We start from the raw sequence: 13412 nt of genomic DNA on the forward strand, positions 1-13412 counted from the left end.
AGAAATGTAAGAAAGTAAGTTACTGCCAGAAAAGTACCTGTGCGGTCCTGCTTATAATTTTCACCAGACCACCAGGGATCTCTGCCAGTCTGTGTAACTAATACCAGCCCAAGAGTCACTAGGCATGAGTCAGAGAAGTAGAATCACAGATAACATCATCCACCCTTTTAAATCTTTGCTCAGGAGATAAAGAGAAATGGTTAGGGCAAAAAGCAGCTTTCAGTTTTCAAAAGTCCTATTTGTCTGCTGCAAAATATGGCAATAGTGATGCTACTCAAAGAAAGAACATTTCTTCATTTCTTTCCATTGCCAGGTGGGGTACTGGGAGGAACAGAGAATGGGACCTGGAAAGGGTGATGTGATTCAGGGAGACAGGGACTGCGTGATATAATTTTGTTGGTTATCCAGCAGCTCCTAAACAGAAAAAGGGAATTGCACTTAGTTAAAATGCTAAGAATGGAGGGGTATTTGAAAAGCAGTACGCGCACATTGATCCATAATGCTCACTACAGTGCTGTGATACCAAAGGGACTGTTACATTCATGTCCATTCACCTAGCCACAGGCTCCTCTGCACTAGCATGAGAGGAGTAAATCAGTTGTTCTTCTTTCTGAAACAGTAATGCAGTGCTGACCAAGCACTACTTTTAAAGAAGATGAAAATGTGAAATGTCTCTGGCCTTGAGAGCTCATCCTATGAGTGTACAGTATAAGGTTGTTTATTCCTGAAATGTCAGACTTTTTGTTTCTTTGTTTTTTCTTCTGAACAAAATCTGTAATATCCCCCCCTTAGAAGGCAACCTGACAGGCTTCTGGAAACTGTCTTTTGAATGGCAGAGGATTACCTACCTAGTGCTTCTTCATAGGTGGTGGAGAATGATCTCGAGTCAAGTGGGCTGCTTGCAGTTGGATGGTCTGGAAATAAAAATACAATTTCTGCTCTGAATGGCTGACCGTTTTGCCATACACTGTTAGAGCTGTTCTGGACCTCTTTGACGCCCACCATCACCCCACGCAGAATGCCTACTCCTCACCTTTTTGCTCCTCCATTGAAAAAAACCCCACCTGTAGTACCATACTATGGAGCAGATTTCCAAAGAGCCTAACTCTGAAACTTAACAAAAAATGCTCCGCACATTTTCAGAGTAGAGGTAAATGTGGTGTATAGTATATGCGTAATTATAGCAATAAGAGATAAGAGCCGTCTTTGACAGGTTGATGCTCAAGCCAATCTGTTCTTGGTTAAGTGTGCTCCCACACAGCTTGGAGCTGTGGTCACCGTCTGCTCCTACCCCAAAACAACTGGGGTGAGATATTCAGGCAGAGCACACCTGTGCCCCAGCTGGAAGCTGGTCTAACAGTGTTGCTCCCCCAGACCAAAATGCGACAACAGCGTTCATTTTGGATTTTAAAGCAGATACCCAGGCTGAAATAGCCTTGATTTTCCTCTTTCTTCTGACACAGTGGTTGTGAGGGATTTGTGCTCCACAGGAGGCTTCTGATTCCCAGAAAAAGGCACCATGGAGGGAGGCTTACAATTTTATTTTTATTGTGTGATGACTAGCTAGACTGCATGAATTTATCACAGAGAAAAAGGAAAAAAAGAGTTTTGAGAGGGTGAAGAAAGTAGCTGAGGCCTCAGGTGAAATAAACTTATGCTTAGTTTACTGGAGAAGCTCATGTGATTTTTGTGTATTTTTCATGTCTTCTCAGGGCTTTGGTTTTATCATTTTAGAAACTCCCTCAAGAGTTTAGATTTTGTTGAAAGTTTGGAGTTCAGGGATCACTCACAGCTAACAGGCTAAAGGAGGATTGTGTTGTTCCAGCTGGCTCTCTGTAGCAGTAAGAAAATCTTGATATTCTCCCAGCTTCTCTGCTCTGGAAACCTCAGCTTTAAAGACACAGTTGCCGGTGCCATGAATGAGTATTATTAGTTCAACTGACTGGGAGTTACTAAATTGTCTATAACAAAGTTTAAGGAGGCATTTTTGAGGTTATTTGGAGTTGAACAATGAGGGATGAATAATAACAGTAAAGAAACATTAAACTAAAAATTGTAGGGGTAGAATTCTTATACTTGAAACCAGAATCGATGAATTCCTTTTCAAAAAGAATATATAAAATGAGACAAAGATTGAATTAAAGAAAGTTCTAAGAAACTTGTACCAGAACAGCATGGAGCATGAAAGAACTAACATCTCTGCAGACTTCATGCTACAGGCAAATGATAATATTAAAGGAAGAACTTAGTTTACAAGCAGTAAGCTCAAAAATAAGATGAGGGAAAAGAAGTGGAGTGGCAGTTAGATTAGGTGACACCTAATCTCTTCTGGACATTGACAACTGGTAGTGAAAGGATGGATTACTAGCCCAATGCATCCAAACTACAACAATCAACAAGGAAGGTGGCAATCCTGAGCTCTTACTTTCCTTGGGGTAGAGCCACTTCCCTAGTACCTATGCATCCTTGCAGATGCAAGACCTTACAGTGCAGTAGGAATGATACCTTGGGAAGGGGTTCAGCCCACCAAAATGTTGTCATAACTATGCTGACCAAGAAGTAACTACTGGGTTTGGGAGATGAGAGCCTCTGTAACAGAGAATCCATTTTTGCCTTGTACCCACCTCTGGCAAAAATAGGTTATTTTATCATAAATGTAGCATCTCTTCTTCCAATACATTCTCTGTAGCCAAATTTTTATTGACAAAAATCCTGAGGAACATTTGTGCCCTGATTGAGTATCTTGTTCCAATAGATATTCAGTTTTCAGAGAATGCTGCAGAACTTAATTATTTCCTCAAGAAACAAAGAATACTGACAAGGCAAAGGTTTTCAGGAAAGGGAATACCTTTCACTAGACACACTTTTGCCTGTTGTGAGAAACAACCTGACCAGCCTTTAACGTGTGGGGATTTTTTCTACCAACTCCATCTCAGAGAGTTCTTCATAGCCAAAATGAAGCAACTTTTAGCCCTATGACAGTCATAAAAAGGCTGGCAACTACAAATACCCCTAATGGCTGAAATATCCCCTCAACTGCTGCATTAAATGATTCGGTAGAATACTCAACATTGAAATAATTAACAAATATACGCTTGTCTTATACAACATATCACTTCTCCCCACATATCTGTCCAGAAGGATTTCAAGGACCAGCAGAGACTTCAAACTGAGCAGTGACATAAATGAATCTCAATTTTAGTACAAAGGATTGATCGGCTCTTGAAAGGAAGTAAGTATGAACTAACAGTACTATTTTGGGAAATTATTATACTTGCTTTCCCAGAAAACAGAACAGAGCACCTGGACCAAGTTCCTCTGTTCTGTAATTTTGCTCAGGGTTCCCAGCATCTGAAGGAACCTAGGATTTTCTGTACTGTCCTCTCTTTCTTTATAGCATTACCTCTAATAAGTAGCATTTTAAATAATACCTTACAGAGTCTGAGTGCCTTTTTTTTACTGGGATCATAATGAGCTGGGATCTCCTAGTGCAAAACAGTTGTCAAACTACTCTTTTACACATTGCTGAAGTATGAATTGTAAAAACCGCTATAGACTTCAAAAACACACTGCCTAGGAAGTCCTACTGATTTACATTTGTTTCCTGATAGCAAGCAAGAACTAGACTTTTGGAGTTGTGAGAAAAACATTTCACTTTAGCACCTAAAAACCAAATGCTGGCAATGTATAATACTGTTTTTACATTTATAATTCGAAGATCAGAGTTGATCAATAAAAATCTAATTTTGCAGGAACTAAATTGTATGATTTGCCCTGTTCCTTTTAGGGATTAACTTCCAATATATTGGTGTAGGAGATGTTGAGTTTTAGATATCATTATTAAAAAAAAACAACCAAGGAAAGATGCATGTCTGAACATTTGAAAAAAAGGTTCTTACATCCAAACCTGTATACAGAGACACACATGATAAAGTATGCATTATATTTTATGGAGTATTAAAACAGATAATCGTGGTGGAAATAATGAAGTTAAAGCTGAGGATTGAGAAGTTGGAGAAGCAACCACGTGTTTGGAAGAGGGGGAAACAGAATTTACTCTTCAGAAAAAGTTATCAAAAACATAATATGAACAAATATAAGAACCATTTCATTTTAGAAGATGAAGAAGCTGGGTTTTACATATACCCTGAACCTGTGGATGGAAGCCTGCAGAATTACTTGTAAAGATACACTGAAGTCCTTAATATATAATAGTACCAAATACTGGTACTGAAACTACCTAACAAACATAATTTTAAAGCATTTATTTCTGTGAAAAATTAGAAATGAATGCATTATAAAATGAACACCAACCCACTTGTTCTCCTACTGGATGGAAATCAATTTACAACACATCATAAATGGTGGGTCAAGATTTTCTCCTGGAGTATTGTCACCTTTAACTCTGAAATCTGCCTGACAGATTCAGACAGCAGCATTACTGAAAACAGTTCAGAGGCTCTGAAACCTAACAAAGCAACAATGTGTTATTTTCTAATTGGAGCAACTTAACACTGTGAATTTTATGGTGCTTTAGTCATATGCTAATTGAGAACGTCAAGGCTTTTTTTGCCTTTTACTGAATCCCTAGAGCAACAGGGAAAAATAAAACAGAAAAATCAGTTGGAAATCGTATGTTTTTCATGCATATATGCATTTATATGCATAAATCTTGAGGCTGGATATCAGCTTCTGGTTTCAGAAAAGAGCAAAATTTAATTCATGTGAAGGAGCATTTGAAACAAAGTCAGACCTGCCTGTTCTTGAAGATCAGCTCATGAACTGCAGGGCCAATTTTTTACTTACCAGCAATTAAATTTTCTCTCAAGAAAAAAGAAAATAATATGACACTACTATAAAAATCACAAAAATTTCTGGTCAGGTTCCACTGAGTAAAATTATTGCCATTTTCATGAACAGAAATGGAAAATGCCTTCTGGCCTGCAGAGGTCTTGTATGATGGAGCAATATCAAGAGATGACAGTTTAGTTCATTTAAACAAGCTGTTTGTCAACAACAGTATATTTGGCAAAACAAAACCATACGGAAAACTCTCATAAAATTAAAGCTTAGAAATAAAACAGTCAAAATGGTAACAGTTTTCATTTGGAGTACAAGTGAAAACTGTATGCTATTGAAATTAAAAACTAATTTGATTTAGTTTCTCAAGTTTGATCTAGATCTCAAGTTTCTTAGGAGTATTTTTTCAGTTCACTGAGGCAGTACTGAACCCAACAAAGTAACTAACTGAAGCCAGACCTGAATCAAAGTCTAAATGTCCCCTCATTCAACTCCTGATTTAAAGCTCTGTTAAATGCTGGTAGTTTCACCTTGTTACGTTGTGTTGTTTTGTTTGTTTGTTTTTTAATTTTGCCCTTCCTGTGGTATTTTACATTTTATAAAGGTCAGAGCACTATCAGACATCTGTCCTTTACTCTTTACCTCAAAAAAAGAAAAAACAATTACCTCCCCTAACCTTATTTTTTAAGTTCCATGGATCAAAAAATTTGGCAAGTCTTCACAAAGAGTGTCTCCATGTGCACCTCTGAGTAGGTGGCAAACTCTGGGACTTGAGTGTGATTGATTGTGGAAACCTCTTAAGCTTGCTCAGCTATCAAAGGATGAAAAGAAACAAGCAACCACATCTGAAATCTTAAAATGATTCCTTGAAAATATTCAAAGGAAAGTACCACATGGCTCTATTAAAATTTGGGGGTTTTTCTAATGGAGGTAAGAATGCTTTATTTCTAAAAAAAAATATATATCTTTTTATGTAGTTCAAAGATTGTTATGAACTCAGTGATATATATGCAGAGAGACCTAGTACTAGGCTTTTATTCGAGTAAAGTGCAAACAAATTCCTTTAAGTTGTGGTTTAGCTACCTCTTTCAAATGAGCTTTTATTTATAGTTATTTAAAGATTTTTGGTGTTATGGACATCTTGATGACATGATACAAGATCATCTCCTTGAAATATTCTCATGGATTGCAATCATATTACTTATAGGTATTATCTAATCTTTACTTGTTTCTTCAAAATATTTGTATAATAAATTCTTTATTGTTTGAACATTGTCAGGTTTTGTAATTGGGTTTTGGCTTTTTTTTCTTTTGGAATTTTAAGCTTTCAAACCACTCAACTCTTTTATGGATTTCTTCTTACAGCCACGGTTGGCTAAAAACTACTACTACTGTGCCTTCAAACTAGCCTTCTGTTCTTAGTGGTTTTGGATGCCATGACTTAGATGTCAGTCAGTGGGTGAGAGTCACAAATTAATTACAGTTATTACATTTTTAGCAGGACTTACTTACACATGAGTATCAGACACACCGCTAAGACCAGTAGGAGGGTTATCACAGCAACCAATACAGCGACACGTGTTCTGGAGCAAAAGCTTTTACCTACAGATAGACAGCAAAAATGAAGATTAGGGAACGACTGGGAAAGGAACCCTTCGTCTTCATTCAAAGATGCCCTTTTCAGGCTTGAGACAATGGGACAACTCTTTTGAGTTAGGCAAAGCCCTTCAGTGCTGTCCCCTCTGATGTTTGTTCTTCTTGTGATAGATACATTGTGGACACTTTTTTTTTTTTCCCCCCCCATGACGGACATTCAACCTGAACCCTTCTGCCCTTGCCTGGAATACTGTGTTAAATTCTGCTGCACTTGATACTAATCGAGTTAAGTGCTCACTGGGGTCCTTATCTGCCCTCTGAAAATCCTATGGAAGCAAAACCCAATCAACTACCAGGTAAAGGTACTGCCATGTTATACTCCCTAACAAAGCAAAATTTTCAGGGGAGTTGAACTGTATCCTCTTTCTGTTCTGACTGTTGTTTATGGACTTTTGTTCAGGATTTACTTCAGGGGGATCCTTTCAATATTCTTTAGTCTGCTAACTTAGTGGATACTGGACGGGTGCTATAGAGCACAAGCAGGTCCAAGAGGGGACAAATAATAAGTTCAGTGGCTGACTGGACTCATCAGACACTGAATTAAAAGGTAAAGGAGAGCTTTCCAGCTCTTCCCGCTTCGCATATCTGCTAGAGTATTTACTTACCCCTTCTGCTATCTTTGAAGTTTATGGTATCTGTGTGACAACTAGGATCTGAAAACCAAACTGAGGTTTTTGCTGCTCTTACCCCTGCTCTGTAAAGTAAACAGTTTTATACAAATGAGGAAGCCATCCTGAATCTTCATCCTAACTGCAGTCAATATCTGGTCTGTTCTGTCTGGTAACCTCATTTTCACACCTACTTGTGCATTGCTATTTGAATTACTGAAATGCTAAGAAGCTGTCATACTTAGGATAGTATTAAACTAGACTGATTTTAAATCAGTCTTTGAAAGAAGAAGGCACACAAGAAGAACTCTGTGCTGTCAAGTTTTCTGCCTGAGGAGGTTTGGTCAGGAAACGGTTGCACCCTGAAAACATGTTGATTGCACTAATCAACAAATCTATTTGATAGGTGCAAGCTACCTACTGATACACTAGTCCATGTGGTTACCAACAAGACTGGGAAGGGCAGAGAGAAGTTTTAGTGGCAAAATGGAAGCTTGTAGGAAGGAAGTTGGTGACCAGGAATCCTAAGGTGTCAATTCCAGAAATGGTCCCAGTACCCTATGCAGGACTGGAGGGAGAAATGAAAAGACAGCATTTTAGCACCTGGCTGAGAAGATGGGGTAAGGATCCAGATTTCTGATTCTTCAGGAATTTGGGACACATCTGGTGCAGTGTGTCCAAACACTCTGGAGGAACAGATTTCATCTTAACTATAAGGGAGTCAAGCTGCTGGATGTGACATCTAGAAGGTGTTAAGTAACTTTTAAAATTAATAAGAGCAAACTGGCAGGGGCTGAAGTTTGTAAGTATCTCTTAAAATGAGGAAAGAGAAGCTGACATGGGCTAAAGAGCAGTTTAGGGTGATATTACCATTATGTGTGACTTCAAAAACGGTGTCATGAGGAAAAGTAAAGATCAGGGTGTAGAAACAGTCAAGCAGAAAATGCAAAACTGTCTGTCATTTAAATAAAGCGTTAAGAAGCAAACTACAGCTATGGCACACCTGCTGCTACACATATACTGGAAGTCTGAAAAAAAAGATGGGAAGACCTGGAATGTCCCACCCTAGACTAAAATACTCAGATGTCAGGTACCTGAAAATGGGTGGCTTCTGCCACCTGCAATACCCTCAGGTATCAGATAACTCCACAGACCTGGAAGATGTTACACAGGACCTCCAAGAATCTGTGGCCTTCTAGATTTGCATATGGAAGCCAGACCGAATGTCCTGATGCTTCCCAGATGGCTCTGGACACCTGTGGTTAGGCAACTGAACAACATCCCAATATGCTATGTATATGGGGAAGTGGTTAAAAGGAAGAGAGTCATCATAGTACTAGACTACATAAGGAAAAATAGAGTGCCAATGGGTGAAAGAGGGGAACTACAGGAAGCTTATTAAGAAGAAGCTAAAAAGGGCTGCTAAGAGAGAATTAAATCCATACAGGCAGACTATATATTATTGAAGTATAGTACCCTGGCAACACATGGCCAATACAACGCACTTACTAAGAATGGTCTGGGAACAGGTAAAAGGAAGGTGACATAGCTATTAGAAACAGATTGTTAACTTTCCAAAGCTGTAGACATCAAATGAAGAAGAAAGAAGAAAATAGAAAGTATCACAAACCCTGGGAGATCAAAGATTATATATAAGAAAAAACAATTAGACAGAAAAGAACTTGAGAAGGAGAAGACTTCAAACACGTGTTCGAGCACATGTGTTTCCAACACATTGTGTCTTCAAACACATCAAGAGAAGGTATGTTGCTGGAGATCTGTAGGCCAGTGGATTGTAGGCTATCCAGGAAGCATTCAGAAGATAAGGCCATAGTAGAGAAGCTAAATTAATCGCTTGTATCAGGATTGACTGAGTAAGAACTGGGTAATCTTCCATTTCAGGGCAGCTCCTTGTGTGAGGAGCCACATGAACTGGAAGACCTATGGCCCAAATAAAAAAATTGACATAGTAACAAATTTCAAGAGACATTAGGTGTGAGAAAGCTGGATTCCTAGTGCCATTTTGTAATCCCACTCTGAAAGCTATCTTTGCACCCAGGGACTAGAAGGTAACAGACCTAATGTGAATTAAAAATGAAAAATAAAAAAATTCTAGAGGAGATCTGTGAACTTCAGGTCTGCTGTCCTGACCACACAGTCACAGAATCATTTAGGTTGGAAGTGACCTTTTCAGATCACCTAGTCCATCTTCCCTGCTCAAACGGCGTTGGCTAGAGCAGGCTGTCTAGGACCATGCACAGTCAGGTTTTGAATATCTCCTAGGAGGAAGACTCTACAACCTCACACGTTAGGAATTATTCAGAAGGGAAATGAACAAAAATCAGGGATGTTTTGTCTGCCACATAGTTTTATAAATCCATGATTCACCTCTACCTTCAGTGGTGCATGCAGTTCTACTACCCCTATTTCAAAAAGCATATAGGAAAATGTTCAGAGAAAGGAAGCAGTAAATGATGGTGTAGATTAGAATTCTGCAGTATGGAAAAGAGATGACAAAGAAGAGGCTATGTCAGAGTTATATAAAATCCTGAGTGTCATGGAGACCTTGGATAGGGTTTGGCTGCTTACTGTCTCTTTCAGGGAACATCGGCTGAAGCTAATAGAAGGCCAGCTCAGAGTAAAAAAATGCAGCTGGTTCTTTGTGTGATGTCAAAAAGAACTGTGGATCCCCTCTTCAAAGGATATTATAGAAATCAGGGCTGTGTATAGAACCAAGAGGAGATTGGGCAAGTTTGTAGAAGAGAAATCCACTGAGAGTACGTAAATAGAAATAAATCTGTCTCAGGAAGTCCCTGAGTAGATGCATGCATGAGAAAGTATTACAGGAAGGTATCATATATGTCTACCCTCTTCTTATTCATCTCTAGCTGTTCACGTATGTCCACTGTTATAGCCCGCTGGAGGCTGGGCTAGATGGTTTCTTGGTCTGGCCCAAAATATCCTTGTGTTCCTATGCCAGTGAAGCCAACAAGTGTTTAGTTGTGTATAACTCAACACATCAACTGCCCCCTGCTCTGGCTATATAAAGCAGACAACTGTATCTTCCTGCCTCCCATACAGTTTTATATCACTGCATTTCTAGAAAATAAGGAACAGACTCCTCTCCTCTCATTGTTTAAATTCATATCATTCTAGCCAACAGCTAAAAACTCACCAGATGATGTGTAGCTAGCTGCAGCATTTGTGTCTAGGGATTGCACTTTCACTTCTGCGTATGTAGAACCTAAAACCAGGCAAAAATAACGGAGAACAGAGAAAGCTGAGGAACAATTTAAATAGAACAAAAATGGCTGAAATGATGAGACATGCTAAACACATGACAGCAGCTGATTTATATGACTGTGTTTAACTATGCCCAGATAATATTTTTTTCCATTGCATTCACCTCTTGGAGGACTTGCTATAAGCAGAAACAGATCTGATTTATCTTCAGTGCAGACAATAACAGAGGAGACATGGGCACATGCACATGCATTTTAAATCTAAACAGAAGTGGAGAAAAAAGTCTAAGGTTGCCTGATTGTCTTATTCAATTCATGTCCATATGTGAGTGGTGAGAATGGCTACAATATTGAAGCAAACCTGAAAACTGCAAATCATGCTAAATTTGAAGGGGCTACTAGTTAATGATAAGACGGTGCGAAAAGTGAAAACTATTCTAACATCCGCAGATAATAAATACAAATGAGCATGGCAGAAAGCACGTGGGGAAGGAAGGAAGGGCAAGGACACATAAAAAGGGGGTAGAAAGTAAGAAATACGATGTTGCAATTTTATACAAAATTCAAAGTCATCCTGATATACAGCACTGAGCCCCTTTGTTTCTATCACCACACAGAGTTAATGTCTTCTATGAGTTTAAGTGCATTCTTCTGGCTTATGGAATTAATTTCATTCCTTTGTGAACACTGCATTTGATCCAGGGAATGCACTATCAAAGAGAAAATAGCAAACTGGAGGAAAAAGAAAAGAAGACAGAAGCCAGTGTTTGCGCTCTTTTCTGTAAGATATGCGCAATCATTGGGAAATACTGTGCATAAATTAAGTGAACACATAGAAGAAAAGAGTTGATAGGGGTTTTCCAGAAAGGCACAAGTAAGGAAACATAAAAATGCTATAAAAACTGTGTAAAAGCTTTAGGTAGGAGTACATGGATTAAATTGTAAGGAAAATTGAACTTTTAATCAAGTGGCATCTATTGTGCGTGCCTATCAATTTAGCCATGAAGTAACCTGTTGAAAGAGGTGATAGAAACACTGTTTCTTGGGGCATCAGAAACTCCAGCCATCTGAAAATAGATGCCAAGGGATCATACTTAATGCAAAAGAAAAGCACAGGATGGCAAGAAATAGAAACTACTACTTCTGTCAAAGAGATAGTAAGGTTAAAAAGAAAGGAAAGAAAAAAGAAAGTGAAACACAGAGACAAAGCATATGAAGTCTGTTATTTTAGGATGTAATTTTATGTATGAGATGTAGCAAAACCAGTGCAAAAGTTTATGTAATAATTCTTAGTGCATTAAAGAAAGATGGATTTTAAGTTAGAATTTTGCAAATTCATTTATACTAAATCAAAATAAATCTGTCCATGAAACATTTTATGCTTGATTTATTAAACAAGTAAATTGTACAGAAAACGCCAGGAGGAAAAAACCCCGAAGCAATGCCTACTATGCTCAGCAAGCAGAAACAGGCTACGCACAAGACTGCTTTGAACAGAAATATTAGGCACTCAATCTCCTGATCGGTTTGCTGCAGGAATCAGAGTCTGCTGCATGAGAACATGCCTGGTTCAGGACCAATTGACATTCAGCTGTGGAATAATCACCAAAATTGATACAAACTACTCAATATCACACAAGAAACTCCCCCTCACATTTGCACCTTAATAAATGGAAAGTAGACCTTGTAACAGTCCCCTTTATTTTGGTAAAAAAATTATGTGGACACCCCACCTGTGCATTTTTCACAGCTCTGCCCCCCCATATTTCCTTCGTCCTCTTTGGGGCTTTTGTGCTCCATGGCACTCTTTCAATATGTGTGGTAGGGAGGCTGAAGAATACAAAGAAAGCTCAGTGCAGACCGATTGACCTACCTTGGACATCAGTGACCTTCTGTAGCCTGGGCCTGGTTGATTCAGTCCAGTTCAAGTCAGCATAAATGAGATTTTCTGACATTCTTTCTCCCCCTTCTCCTTTTTTTCCCTCGCTGCTTTTTTTAAAATGGTACTCTAGACTGAGGACGACTTATAGCTTCCTCCCATCTCTAATCTTCAGGAGGAAGTTCTTGCCCCTTTTGTAATACAGAAACTCATAGTGAGAAGGGAAGCCTACTTCTAATTGATCTTTTGATAGTAGTGTGTTAAATGTAAGATTGTAGCCTTGAAGTACTTCCAGCATTAGTAGTATTTTGAATTTCCAAATCTTGACACCCTGTCCCCTCCCCGCCTTTTATTTTGAAAAGACGAGCTTTATTACATGAAATGGAAAGGAGAAGAAAAGTCCAGAGATTCGGAAGTCAGCCCCAGGAAGCAGAGTGAAGTTCTCAGGGTGGACCCACTGCACATCACGGGGACCAGCCCTGCGGAGTCCAGAAGGCAGTGCTCTCAAAAGCAGACATCCGAAAGCATGATGCATTTGCCCCTGATCCATAGAGAAATGTACTCAATGCTGCTGAAACAGGACCCTACCACACTTCGGGGCTCTGCCATGTGTCTTCAGCTCTTCTAAACCAGAACAAGGCTGACTTGCTGTGTCCTGAGGAATGTGGGTTTTGTGCAGCTCAGAAACATGTTCTTCCCCTCTGTAGGCACCTTCTGATGGCAAATGGGGATTCATAAAGTGGGATTGGTACAGCCTGTTTCGGGAAGGGCAAGGAGTGCTTAATATGCAAAGGCAGCAGCTAGAATAGGTTAGTCTAAACAAGACAAGCCCTAGGCTTTCCAAGCTTTTAATTCCCGCATGCCTAATGCTTTCGCAGATCAGGAGGTGGTAGCTATGTTGACAATGTGCTATGAATCATTGTTAAAGGAAATATCTTAGCTCATGGCAGCATTTGCCAATTGAAAAAGCCAGATTTCATTTTTGTGCTGACGGCAGATGTAATCTGCCAGGAGAAGCCCGATCACCTAGCCTGATCTGCTGGTTGACAGCAGGGTCTGTATGAGTCAGCAGTGTGCCCTGGCAGCCAAGAGGGCAAACCGCATCCTGGGGTGCATCAAACACAGCATAACCAGCCGGTCAGAAGAGGTGATCATCCTGCTGTATTCAGCGCTGGTGCGGCCTCACCTTGAGTATTGTGTGCAGTTCTGGGCCCCACCATTTAAAAA

At 39.4% G+C, this 13412-nt stretch overlaps 1 protein-coding gene across 1 annotated transcript in view; it reads right to left on the reverse strand.

The window, feature by feature from the left end:
• Nucleotides 1–363: 363 nt before the first annotated feature.
• Nucleotides 364–13412, reverse strand: part of LOC103917245 (DBH-like monooxygenase protein 2) — a 39351-nt gene continuing 26302 nt past the window's right edge. The window contains 1 exon segment of the mRNA XM_009324358.1: nt 364–414. Within this exon segment, the coding sequence (XP_009322633.1) occupies nt 364–414 (51 nt within the window).

This window comes from Pygoscelis adeliae, unplaced genomic scaffold (genome assembly GCF_000699105.1).
Source record: "Pygoscelis adeliae isolate BGI_AS28 unplaced genomic scaffold, ASM69910v1 Scaffold65, whole genome shotgun sequence".
In the NCBI taxonomy this organism is placed as follows: domain Eukaryota; kingdom Metazoa; phylum Chordata; class Aves; order Sphenisciformes; family Spheniscidae; genus Pygoscelis; species Pygoscelis adeliae.